This window comes from Myodes glareolus, chromosome 7 (assembly GCF_982192425.1).
Source record: "Myodes glareolus chromosome 7, mMyoGla1.1, whole genome shotgun sequence".
In the NCBI taxonomy this organism is placed as follows: domain Eukaryota; kingdom Metazoa; phylum Chordata; class Mammalia; order Rodentia; family Cricetidae; genus Myodes; species Myodes glareolus.
Genome location: NC_142032.1, coordinates 23958331 through 23972545, shown reverse-complemented (window position 1 = coordinate 23972545; position 14215 = coordinate 23958331). Strand labels below are relative to the sequence as shown.

General features: G+C 43.1%; 1 protein-coding gene across 1 annotated transcript in view; it reads left to right on the top strand.

The window, feature by feature from the left end:
• Positions 1-4553, top strand: part of Lgi1 (leucine rich glioma inactivated 1) — a 41792-nt gene extending 37239 nt beyond the window's left edge. Inside the window, exon 8 of the mRNA XM_087907937.1 lies at positions 1248-4553. Coding sequence (XP_087764063.1) covers positions 1248-2083 — 836 coding nt within the window. The 3' untranslated portion in view covers positions 2084-4553. The remainder of the gene's footprint in view (positions 1-1247) is intronic.
• Positions 4554-14215: the final 9662 nt, after the last annotated feature.

Here is a 14215-nt window from a genome sequence, read left to right as displayed (position 1 = left end):
AGTCCCTCTGAGTCTAAAAGAGTTTGCTTATCTAAAAAAGAAAAATGAGCAGGCATGGTGGTGAACACCTTTCTGGGTCTGGGTTACCTCACTTTTTCTTGTTCCATACATTTGCAAACAAATTTCAAGATGTCATTGTTTTTTACCACTGAGTAGTACTCCATTGTGTAAATCTACCACATTTTATTTATCCATTCTTTGATTGAGGGGCATAAAGATTGTTTCCAAGTTCTGGCTATTACAAATAATGCTGCTATGAACATAGTTGAACAAATGTCCTTGTAGTATAATTGAGCATCCTTTGGGTCTATGCCCAGGAGTGGTATTGCTGGGTCCTGAGGTAGGTTGATTCCCAGTTTTCTGAGAAACCGCCATACTGATTTCCAAAGTGGTTGTACAAGTTGGTATTCCCAACTAACAATGGAGGAGTGTTTCCCTTACTCCACATCCTCTCCAGCATAGGTTATCATTGGTGGTTTTGATCTTAACCATTCTGACCTGTGTAAGATGGTATCTCAGAGTCATTTTGATTTGCATTTCCCTGATAGCTAAGGATTTGTACTTGTTGTACTGCCTTTTTGGAATCCATTCTCTTTATTTGAATACCTTGCTCAGTCTATATATAGTAGGGAGGGCCTTGGTCTTTTCTCAAAGCAATGTGCCCTACCCTCTCTGTGAAGTGGATAGGTGGTGGGGTAGGAGGAAATATGGAGGGAATGGGAGGAGGGGGAGTGAGTAAGAACTGGGATTGATATGTAAAGTGAAAAAAAGACAGTTTTTTTTTCCTTTTTAAAAAAATAAAATAAAAAGATACACAAAATCAAAGATAAGAAAGGGGAAGATAACATTTATCTCAAGGTTGTTGGGATAATTTAATGATCTGATGAAGTTCAGAAATGGTGGTTTTTAATTACAATTAGGAAAATTAATTCAGGTATGTCAGGGAGAACAGTACATGCTACAGGAAGTGATAGGGAAGTATTCAGGTCGTATCTCTGCACCCTAAAAGTCTAGAGCAGGTTGGATGTGACATGACAACTTCATTATTTATAACAAGGCCCATGGGTGTAAAGGCCCAGAACTCGAAGACATCACTATTTGGCCCTGGAGATTGGTCCTTTCTGACAAACCAAGGGGATCTCTCCTCTCAGGCTGATTTTTGTGGAGGCTGTCTAGCCCCAGCCTGTGTGTTTACAGGTTCCAAAGAGGATGGCCATACAACTAACACTTCCCTTGTCTTTCCCCAGGCACGTCCACCGTGGTGTGCAAGCCAATAGTCATTGACACCCAGCTCTACGTCATTGTGGCCCAGCTCTTTGGTGGCTCTCATATCTATAAGCGAGACGGTTTTGCAAACAAATTCATAAAAATCCAGGATATCGAAGTTCTCAAAATCCGAAAACCCAATGACATCGAAACATTCAAGATCGAAAACAACTGGTACTTTGTCGTTGCTGACAGTTCCAAAGCTGGGTTTACCACCATTTACAAATGGAACGGAAATGGATTCTACTCCCACCAATCCTTACATGCCTGGTACAGGGATACTGATGTGGAATACCTAGAAATAGCCCGACCACCACTGACCCTCAGAACACCTCACTTAATTCTGTCCAGCAGTTCCCAGCGCCCTGTCATTTACCAATGGAACAAAGCAACACAGTTATTCATTAACCAAACTGACATTCCCAACATGGAGGACGTGTACGCAGTGAAGCACTTTTCTGTAAAAGGTGACGTGTACATCTGCTTGACCAGATTCATCGGTGACTCCAAAGTCATGAAGTGGGGTGGCTCCTCTTTCCAGGACATTCAGAGGATGCCATCACGGGGCTCCATGGTGTTCCAGCCCCTGCAGATAAATAATTACCAATATGCAATCCTCGGAAGTGATTACTCCTTTACGCAAGTGTATAACTGGGACGCGGAGAAAGCCAGATTTGTGAAGTTTCAGGAATTGAATGTTCAGGCCCCCAGATCATTCACACACGTGTCCATCAATAAGCGTAATTTCCTCTTTGCTTCCAGTTTTAAGGGAAACACACAGATTTATAAACATGTCATAGTTGACTTAAGCGCATGAGACACCAAACTCCATGGCTGCCATCGGAAACTTTCTACAGTATGTGACCTGGATGAACTTAATGCATGATGACTCTTCTTACCACGCTAGCAGATGAATGCCTTTCAACATTGAGACTGCTAAAGCCAATACTACCAGTATCACCGTCCTTAACTGTCCAATCCAGTGGTGTGGGAAGTTACCTTTTCTAAGACAAAGTTTCCTTATGTAACTGTTCTTTGCAGTGAAGAAGTGTAAATAAGCGTTTAATGGTATCCGTTCCTCCGAAAAAGAAATATTCATATGTACTTTTCCATTTATTTATTCACGTGTTCAGAAACAACTGCCAAATAAAATGTTTACATTTTCTTTCATATCCCAAAGGTAATTATTTACAAGAGCTGTTTGATTCTTGTTGATTGTATGTTGAGGAAATAGTTTTATATAATAGGATTATATTTGGATCAAGGATTTATGGTATGAATATTGAGTAAACTTTAAAAAAATGAACATAATTTCCCATAATTTATAAACATGTTTATCCGGGTTCTATTAGTGGGTTTTAAACACTCAGAAGTCACGACTTTTAGGGACACTTTGAGATGAGAGGGTTAACACATTTAAATGGGAGGAAGAGAGTTTACCTGCTCTGTTTAAACTAGTCTGTAATGTGGAGGAGGGCCGTCCTTTGCCATCTGATGGCCCTGGCTGAAAGTGCCGCTCAGCCATCTTATAGAAGAAACTTAAGACTTAGGATTGAATAGCCCCTGATCCAGGACTTTCTAGATATCTAACTAGCATCGCCTGACAGCTGCTAGGTTGTAGCTTTCCATACAGGACGTGCTGGCTCTGGAGGCCTCTCCCCCTCTATGGTGAAGAACTTTTTGCTTCTAGACAGTGGATTTTCTGTAACTGGCCTGCCACACAGTGCCTACAGGCTCATGCTTGGTTGTCTAGGATTCTGTTTCTGGATTACTTGAGTCATTAGTACCTTGCACACTGCCTGTTGTGTACATGCTAGGTTCTCAAAAAACTGTTTGTCAAAGACCGGGTATACAGTTTCATGGAAAACTACTTGTGTGGCCTCATGTGTCAAGCTCTGGGTTCAGTCCCTGGCACCAAACAAAAGCAGTTTTGAAAACACACGTGGCTCCTTCTCTTATAATAAACTCCATGAGCCCCTCCGACCCACCTGGTACTTTCCGAGTACTTGTTGAGAGTGTAGTGTGGTTGTGGGAAACTGATACAGGAGCAGGGTGTGATGCTTGTCCACTGCAGTCTTGGAAAAAGAATGGAAGTGAGCCAAAGTACAGGAGGACCTATAGATCAAGCAGTGAGTGTGTAGATTCATCAGGACAGTCTAGATTTGGTGTGTCATCGGGACAGTCAGTGTGACTTTGCAGAAGCTGTACTCTTTCTTTGACTTAAGGGAAGATGGAATTTCCAAAGGAGATCGTGTGGGAAGACATTGTGGGCACTAACTGTGTGCTGCCTTTATGGGGGGATTATGAATTAGCTTATGTTCCCCACTGGGTGGAGGTGGGTAGATAACAGCTTCCCAGGACCCGTATAAGTTTGGTAGACTGAGTCATAAGGGATCTCCATACTAATGACACAGTCTCCATAAGAACCAGATTTTCTTACGTATATAGGAAAGATATTAGGTCTGGCTTCAGGGTTACAGAGGAGAAAATAGCTTAACTACTCCTGATCCTGCACCTGGGAGAACTGGCTGTGGAACACCTCTTCCTCTGTTCTGATATGAAACATCAAATGCTTCTAGAGAATTCTTGCTTTGTACAGTCCGGGTGGAGCTTCAGCTCTGCCATGCATAAGATTTGCAACAGGCAAGGGACTTAACCCATCTGAATCTACTTCTTCATTTGTAAAGATGGGCAATAATCCCTACTTCCAAGGTGAAGCGAGTCAAATGAGAAAACACATGAGCAACAGACGGCATTTCCCAAATACAGCCTCTACCACCCGCCCCATGCTCTGTGAGACCCTGCCCCAAATTCATTAAGAGGCAGCATTTAGCTGACCTGTCCTTTGTCCGAATGGTTGGTGACTTGTTTGTAATTCATTGACTACGGTGAAAATGATACAGGTTGGCTTCCGTGCTAGGCTGTAAAAACCATGAACTCTTTCTTGCCTTGTAAATTGGGACACTTGACTGCACAACCCCGAATCACTGCATAAGAAGTCTTACTAACCAGGGGCCATGGTTCTGTGTTGGAAACCAAACCCCGTGGAGCAATCACCTCCTGGTGCTTTGGTCAACAGGCCCAGCTGGTGTCACAGCCAACAGCCATCATCAAGAACAAGTCCTGCGAAGCCTAAAACTCCAGATCCTGCTATCAAGTCACTACCCGACATCAGGCCTTCCCAGCAGAAGGGCAGTCATTAGAGAGCAGCAAACCATCCACGATATCCCTGTCCAAATTCGTGACCCAGACTCTATGAGCATAATAAAGTGGTTGTTTTAAATGGATATGTTTGTGGTGATTTGTTGTACAACGACCGCCATCAGAGGACACATGAAACACTTGGAGCAGAACGGCCTGTGTGAACACACTCTGCACAGTAGGCCTGGTAGGCTCTGACTTGTAGCACATTGCACACTTCTGGATCCCACTCTACCTCTCAAAGGACAGCTACTTTTATCAACACCACACCGATGTTCTCACCTTGTTCTGAGCATTGCTTCAGGATGCAAAGACTGTGCCTCCACAGTCTGCTGACCACTAGTAATTTACCTTAAAGCCTGAAACATGGAGCTGGGAGGTGAGCTGGTCGAATCCAGACTGCCAGCCAGGCCTAGATACTTCCTGTTGCAAGGTGTTATCTTTCAAAAATTCACTCTCCAGCCTAAATATGGTACTATTGATAGGGCAAGAAAAGAGTGGGGAGACAGAGAAAATAAAATTAAGACCCTACTGAGGTCTTTCATAGACATAGGCCAGCTTTTCCCATGCTCCATGTCTACAGTATCCTATACAAGCCCCTCTGGTCACAGATGGCAGAGACCTGGGTGCACTCTCTGTCCAGGTGTGCAACTGTATACCTCTTGGATGTTTGGAACCAGGACAACAGAGACTAGGGCCTTTAGCACAGGCACCAAATATGCAAGGTGATAATCCTAAATCAGGGTTTCTAGAAACAGAATGGCTTTCCAAGAGGGAGAGAGGAGCAATATAGAGAAGCAGAGGATGTTGGGCAAAGATAGATATCTGACATCAGCATCATCCCAATGGGGATGCATTCCATGGGGACTCAAGAGCATGAATGTACCACTAGCCCAAGACTGCAGAGTATCACTTCACAGGAAACTTTAGAAGAGGTTTCATTCAACTAAGGATAGTCTTTTCGAGAATGGTACCCATGAGCTGTCACTGATCATTGACTCCAGTATCTGTGGAATGTGTGGGTGAACTGGGAATGTGAGTCTGGGTGGGGTACCAGAAGTCTATGCCATGTAAACAGAACTTTCTTGTCCAAACCACCAGGTCCCAAATAACCAACTCAGAGGCAAAATGGGAATTATAAATGCTCAGCCAATAGCTCAGGCTTATTACTAGCTAACACTTACATTTATATTAACCCATTTCTATTCATCTATATATTGCCATGTGGCTCAAGGTTTGTTATCTCATTTCTACATGTCCTGCTTTCTTATGACTTGCTGGTAGGTCCTGACTCTGCCCTTCTTCCCATCATCCTTAGTTTGCTCACCCCACCTATACTTCCTGCCTGGCTATTTGTCAATTAGTGTTTTATTAAACCAATTGGAATGACAAATCTTTTCAATGTACAAGAGGATTATTCTTTAGCAATGCTACAGTGACCAAAGGGTTGAAGGCACCATTTCTGAGCAGTTGTGGTTGCCAATGCACCCGGATGCTGGTCAGAACACTAAGAAGAGAAGCAGAGGTGAAAAGTTGCACAGTGTTTGGGAAAGAGCAGAGAAAGGGGGAAGAAGGAAAACAAAGGATGAGAAAAGGCAAAGAAGGAAGGGTAGAAGGGAGATCACAAAGAGAGTCAGACAGGGAGGGACAGTGACAGAGATATGAGGAGGTATGGCGTACCAGGGTAGGTTCCCTGACAACCAGACTGTGTAAGACCATTACGGGAGAATTTGTTGGGGTGCATTCATGAAGTCAACATCTGGGAAGGAGGGAATGGAAGCAGGATGAGGCAGAGGGACAGGATGCCAGCGAAAGCTTCTGATGGCTCTGTCTAGAGCCCTGGGACTGAGATGTCTCTTCTCAGTGGTCCCATGCTGGAGCAAGGGAATTTGGTTTCTAGATACATAATCCCCTTAGATACGGAAGATAGCTATTCCTGGAAGGAAGCATGAGCTCGGGTAAGGCCCTTGCTTAGCCAAAGCCATCTGCAAAGTCACCAACCAACAGAGCCCATCTTCTCACTGCACTCCTTGAAGCTAGACAAATAAGTTCTACATTCCTGAGTGGGCATGTTGGCAGCTCAGTATGTCTAACCTCAGAGAGGAGAGAGGGAGAAGGAAGGCTGCTAGTGTGTGTTTGTTTTCTGTTCCACACCTCAAGAGATCTGGTTTTGTTTTCTGATCCTGATTATCTGAGACATTTCTGTAATCATCCAGTTCCCCTGAACACACACACACACACACACACACACACACACACACACACACGTACACACTTTTTATTTGGATCAGTTTGAGGGATTTCTATATTGTTATCAATTATCCCCAACTAAGGAGGTGCAGATGAAACTTGTTGTGTTGGAGAAGTGTTGGAGGAGTTGTGCTGGCAAGTACTAGAGAGTTCAATCTCTCTGCAGTTCAAACACATCAGTTCTATTACTCTGTCATCAAGTTCACTGTCTCCTCTTGTGCAATTAATTTAAAGATTATTATTTCATCCAGAACAGGTCTTTTCAACTTTTAAAACAAAATTTCAAGGTATCAAAATGTTTTGGAACATGAAAATTAAAAGATTTCTTAATGTATTTTGGATCCACAAATTTCTAATTACACTGTTAATATTTTTTGCAATTAGAATTAATCTAAATTGCTGGGGAAATGATCATATGCTTAACTGTTGAAACAACGCCTCAGATTTTGATAGCTCACCTCACACCGACTCTAAGCCCTTCTTATCTGCATTGGTCTGCGAGTTCAGCTATAGTAGCACTGAACTAGCTAATTACAGCTCAACTCAGTCAGCTCAGCTGTTGTTGTAGCATGCCAAACCTAATGGGTATAATGAAGACATTTTAGTATGATTGGTGCCTATGACATTCGGTCTTTTAGAGATGCCACGTTTTGACGTTCTAAAATGACCTTTCCCCTCCTACCCCAACGTTCTTCGTGTTACACACTTCTAGTTCCTTTAACTATTTTCCAGTCCCCAGTCACCGAAGCACTGCATGATTCTATGCCCAGACTACTCAGCCTCCTAGGACACTCTTTTCCCAACTTTCCTACATTTTGGAATCTCTGTCCCTATCTATCCTATTACTGTTACATGTGATTTCTCCTCTTCTGGCTTTGCCAGCCCATTGCTTTTACTATGAACAAGGGTCATAATTCAGTCGGCCTTACATGTGGTTACTTGTTGATATAGCCATCTTTCCTATCAGTCTTTACATCCCTGAGAGTCAAGACTATATCTTAGGCTCCTGTGATGCTTCCATCTTAACTACCTGAAGCTTCAGCTCCTAAAACAATGCTACCTAGTAAAGAGCCCTTCGAATGGGCAGAAATCAAATAACTGAAGCCCGGTTGCTTAGGCATTCCATGTCTAAGGAGCAGCCTCTGGCTTTACAGCTAGTTCTCAGCTCCACAGAGAATCCTGCCCACTGATGGCCCACAACCAAAGAGGCAGGAAAGTCAACAGCAGTGTTTTCTAAACATCTATATCCTTTGGCATGATAACCCCAGAGAGAAATGCAGATCCACAGCCAGCTAGTGAGAGGTACGCAGGGAGCTTCCTCCCAAGCTAAGGATCTAAATGTCAATCTCAGCAAAACTGTGTCTCAGGCACTGGGATCCTTTTTCCTTCATTCCCTTTACCCTGTATATTTGTGTATACTTAACAGTTATAAATAAAATACCCATAGCATAAGATGCATCCTTTAATACTTTAGAGATAACAGGTGATGCTTACTGGGTACTGACTATGAGCCAGCTACTATAGTAAGTGCTTTTTCTGCATCGTCATCCCGTCCTCTGTAACTCTAAGATTACAGCATTGTTTCACAGATGGAAAAGCATTTAGAAGGGCTTGATGGGCTGCTCATGGTCATTTAGGTGGTTAAGAAACAAAGAGAGATTCGCTTGGATGGTAACGATCATTGGTAACATTCCAGGAAATGCCCAAAGACAAAATTTAAATTAAAAATTCAGGACTCTGTAAACTGCCAGAGACTCAATCCCAGATTCAGGAACCTGTCTGCAGTGGCACATTACTAAGTTTTATACTTATGGATACAACAAATTCAATTTTATTGAGGATGTTTATTAAACACCTACTACGTGCAAATGAACAAAGAAAACAAACTATCCTTAAAGGATTTACTAACCTTGTTGATAACGTTTATTTATAAAAGCTAACATATAAATCATGGGCAAATGGGGCAGAAACAAGCCCTTTAAGAGCCTGACATCAATAGTAACCATGTCCTCCAGGTCTTTGATGTACAGTCCAATCCTGTTGTGACCCCCAATATTCCTCTTTCTGGATCAACAGACATAGCAGTGACGCATGCTTTACAATGACGCAAACCTGGGTTTGTATCTCACTGTGACTTTTTTCTTATTTTATGACCATAGACAAGTTAATTAGTATTCTATAAAATATGAGTAATGCTAATTATAGGGAAGGTTGGCAGATTAAATCTAAGCTTCTGAATAATCCTACTAGATGGCCACATTTTTTAAATAGTATGTCTATTTTATTTATTTATTTATTTACATTTTACTTATCGTGTGTGTGTGTGTGTGTGTGTGTGTGTGTGTGTGTGTGTGTGTGTGTGGTGTATTTGTGGAGGTCAGAAGACAGCCTGTAGGAGTCAGTCTCCTTTTGCCATGTGGGTTCTAAAGATCAAACTCAGGTCATCAGGTTTGGCAGCAGGCACCTTTACCCACTGAACCGTCTCCCTGCCTTTTATTTATTTATTGTTTATTTATTTTGAGTGTGTGTATGTGGTGTGTGTGTATGTATGTGTGAGAGTGCCACCGCACATGTGTGGAGGCCAGAGGAACAACTCTGAGTCGATGCTCTTCCACCAGGGGTTCCAGGGATCAAACTCAAGCATCAGGCTTGCACAACAAGCACTTTAACCCCCGAGCCTTCTCCTGGGCCGATGCGGCATCCTTAGTAGCTCCACATTCCATGCAGCTTGCACTTCTGACTGGGACATGGATTAGACCATTCCAATTTGTCCTCAAGTTTGGTACTGGGTGACTGATACCCTGCTGTATAGGAGGAGCTACAACCAAGAGGGTAAGTGGAAGGCTCCTATATGCGGTGTCACTGGCTCTGTGACCAATGAGGTTGTGCATTGGCTTCTAGAAGAGGAGATGGAACAAAAACCCAGGAGGTTCTGCCATTACAGTCCGTCAGATTTACTGAGTGGAGAGGTCAGATATCCGGGGTGAAGCCCCAGTGGCATTCTTGTGTTCCAACGCAGACAACAGCAGTACAGCAGGCTTTCTTGGCCCGCCAGTCCCCAGATCATGACACAGAGACTTATTATTAACTATGGATGTTAGTTTAGTTTAGCTTAGGCTTGTTTCTAGCTAGCTTTTGAAAACTTAAATTAACCAATTTCTATTAATCTATGTGCTTTTCCAAGGGCTGTTTACCTTATCTACATAAATTTCCACCCTGCTTTTCTTCTTTCTCCATGTCTGTCTGGCCCCTGGCTGACTGGCTGACTGGTTGCCTCTACTTTTCTCTCTACCCATCAGCCCCACCTGTTCCTCCTCTGTCTCGCTCCTGGCTGTTCAGCTTTTATTAGACCGGTCAGGTGCCTTAGGTAGACCAGGTGAAACAGCAACACATCTTTACATTAAACAAGTGCAGCATAAACAAAAGCAACAGCCTTTACATAATTAAACAGTGCAGCGTCAATAGATGCAGCACATCTTTGCAGAGTTAAACAGTTATTCTGTAACACGTCCTAATACAGTTTAACACATATTCTATCCCACAACACGGCAGGACTGCAATTTTCATGGATGGTCTTTGGCCTCTGGGAAATTACTTCTACTTTAATAAAACTTACTTTTGTTTCATTGTGGCCAATAGTGTATGAGTGAAGGGAACACTCTGTGAAAAATAGCTCTTCAAACTTCTGTCTCCCGTTTGTGCCAATAAAAGCTAAACATGTCTGAATGGCAGAATGAAGCAATCTACCACAGTCGCTGCAAGCAGTTCTATTCAGGAGTGATGTGTGCCTTTACTTTTTAAGAAGGTGTGCTGTGATTTGTATGTAGAAGAGGACAGACAGAACTGAACTCAGGAGAGGTTTCTTGCATTCTAACTGTTATGACTACGGCTCAATTTCCTAAATGAGCTTATGTTAGTCTCAAGCAGAAGCGTCTGGTGAGAATGAACAGACTTCCACTTCTTGGTCTCAAATGGCAATCACATGCTCAGTAGAAATATCAAAATTACCTGGATTTTTCCAAATGCACATGAACACGAATCTCTGTGGTATCAAGGGAGTCAAGAGTTCCGTTCGCTGCATTACAGAAACTTAACTGAACTCATTAAAATGTGACATGCACTATCTCAGGTTTATTATGGCTATGAAGAGACACCATGACCAAGGCAAGTTATAGAAGAAACAGTTTATTGGGGACTTGCAGTTTCAGAAGGGTGTTCACGACCATCTGATTGGGGACATGGCAATAGGCAGACAGTCATGGTTCTGGAAAGGTAGCTGTGATCCTACATCTTGAGACAGTAACCATGGGGCCGAAAGAGACAGAGCTAACTGGGAAAGCCCTGGACTTTTGAAAGCTTAAAGCCTACTGCCAGTGCCACACCTCTTCCAGCAATGCCACCTAACCCTCCCCAAACTGTTCTACCAACTGGGGACTAAACATTCAAACCTCTAAGCCTATGGGTTTATTCTCATTCAAGCCACCACATGTATCTAGCTTCAGAAATGCCTGAACCATATAACCAGATATTTCCATTAGCTCTGCCATTCCTTGCCCCTTGGGTTTGTTTATTTCTGTGTTAGTATCTTCCTAAGTCTTCTTTCTTCTATGGTAGGGAGGCATTCACAAGCAACTCCAGTCATTGGTCCTGCTAGCTTAGCCACACCCGGTAGAAAGCCTAAGAACCACTTTTTCCCTGTAGTTCTAGCAAAATCTCAGGGCTGATACTCATTGGCCTATGCTAGATCTGAAAGTCATTGTGGCTAAAGGGTAGAATGATCTTGTTGTGGAATATTTGTTTACATCGTAAAGATGTGTCTCTGCCTAAGGCGCCTTCCGATTGGTTTAACAAAGAGCTAGGTCAAGAGCTAGGCAGGAGAGACTAGGAGGAATCTAGGCACGTGATTTTGCCAGCCCTCATGGAGCAAGCCAGATGTGCTGTATTAAGAAGAGGTAACCTACTGCGTCCGCACGGGCTGGAACCAGGCCCGTTCTCGGCGCAGGGTGTCCAGGTTGAATGAATTCACAGAGCACGAGGTTGAGGTGGAACAGCTTCTTTATTGTTCTGCTGGGGCTAGCTTTTATACCACGGCACAAAATGAGGAGGGGGCTGCAAAGGGACTGTCACCTGACCCCAGCAGGGATCAAGGAATGATCACGTGCACGCAAACTTCCTTACCCAACTCCAGGAGCAGAGGGAAGTTATTATGTTTTCTTTGCAGATAAGCACTTCAAATGGGGGCAGGGAAATGTAACTCGGGGCTGCAATTCCCACAGTAACCAGCTGGGTGGTGGTGGTGCACGCCTTTAATCCCAGCACTCAGGAGGCAGAGGCAGGTAGATCTTTATGAGTTTGAGGCCAGCCTGGTCTATAAGAGATAGTTCCAGAAGAGGCTTCAAAGCTATACAGAGAAACTCTGTCTCAAAAGACCACACACACAAAAAAAGAAGAGGTAACTAAGCCACAGGGCAGAACATAGATTAAAAAAATATGGGTTAATTAAGTTTTAAGAGCTAGTTGGGAAAAAAGCCTAAATTAAAGCCAAGCTTTTATAATTAATAATAAATCTCTGGGTCATTATTTGTGGGCTGGTGGTCCAAAGATAGTCTGACAAGAAAGCTTGATATATGGCCCCATCGGCAGCTTTGGGTCACAATGCTTCTCCCTGGAACCTGTGAATGGGAACTGGATAGACTACAGGTGAGTTAAAAGTGATGACCAGAAGTAAAATTAAGGTGTTGTTACAAACAGAAAGGGAACGCTGGGACAAACAAAACCATATGATATCATTGGGAGGTCTGATCACAACTTCCAGAGCTAGAAGCTCAGGCTAAACCACACCTTCCCTTGTGCCTAAAATCTCTTTGCTTGGAGGTTTCGAAGCCTGTGTCTAACTGACCATCCAGACCTGGGAGAGGAGCCAGGGCTCCTATGTCACGTTCTGTTTTTCTGCAGGCTGAGCTGTTTAAGATGACCCTCTCCACGGCAAGGACAACATGGCTTTTGTCTTCCTTCAGGGCTTCCTCATAGCCTAGACTTACTCCTTACTGACCTAGTTTTCCTGAGGATATTGAGTCATTTTTTTTTCCAAAGTATCTTAAGTCAATCTCAGGAGAGGAGAGTGGAACATTAATCTCTGTCTTTGGTTAATCTGGGCATCCACAAATCACATAAGAGCTAATAGAACATGGACCAAAACGATAGCTTAGTAGGTAAAGATACTTGCTGCCAACCCTGATGACCTGTATTTCATCCCTGGGTCTCACATGTTGGAAGGAAAGAACTAAGTCCACAAATGGTCCTCTCACCTCTACACATATATGTACTTCCTCCCACACATAATTTTTTTTACAAAGTTCCTTAAAAGAGCTCCAAAAGTTAACTAAGTACACACACATACACACACACACACACACACACACACACATATGTATATCCCTAGGGTCCAGCCTCATACACACTGGACTTAAAACTTACAGAATGAGACAGAGGAATATTCATTTTTAAATGCCCCCTAGAGGATGCTGACATTGACAGTCTCGGTTTTGGAATCTCTGGAATAAAGAGTCACATCCCAGGGAACAGCAGCATGTCAACAGTGCCAAGCCTAGGGTTCGTAAACCTTCCCCAAAGCTCTGGGCATGGTGAAGCCCAAATACAATGTTTAAGTTTCTTTGGGCTTCAATTTTTTTAAATAAAATATTGGAACTGGATCAGATGATTACAAAGTCCTTTCCAATTCCAAACAAAACAAATAAACAAACAAACAAACAAAAATCAGTTTGTTGTGGGGGTGGAGAGGGGAGGATATAAAAAAACAAAAACAAAAACAAAAAACAAAGAAAACTCAGAGGTTTGAAAAAGCTCGACCCTATCTGACCTTCTTTAGACTGGATGGATCCTGGGTGTCCAGCATCCCAGTGTAGTCCTAAGACAACTGTGATGATTTCGCTGAGTCTGCAGAATAACTTGCTGAGCTGTCCAGGATGAGGCTACAGAACACTCCTGTTTCCTGCTCCCTTGGCTTTGCCTGGTTAAGGATCTGCAGGCAGCATTTGGTATGTTGGTGTTTGACAGGTGTGACATTTCACTCACCAAATGGGAAGTATTTTTAGCACAGAATCACCAAGGTTTAGGGAGAAAAAAAGACTAGTTTTTGGAATAGAGCGTGAACAAGCAGACACCCGATGTTAAAAGACCAAAGAGAAAAAGCTCTTTCACAAAACGCTCACTTTCGCCTTCATGTTCACCATGAAGCTTGAGCAACTCACCGTCTTCCATGCTTCCTAAAGGCAGTTTTCCATTCAATGCAGCAGCTTCTGGCTCATGTGTATTCCTCCTGTCTTTAGATGGTCCAAGCTCCTGTGGTCAGCAGCCTGAAAATGTTGATTGAAATAAATTCTGGAGTCCGGTGGTGGTGGCACACACCTTTAATCCCAGCACTCAGAAGGCAGAAGTAGGCAGATTTCTGTGAGTCTGAATCCAGCCTGGTCTACAG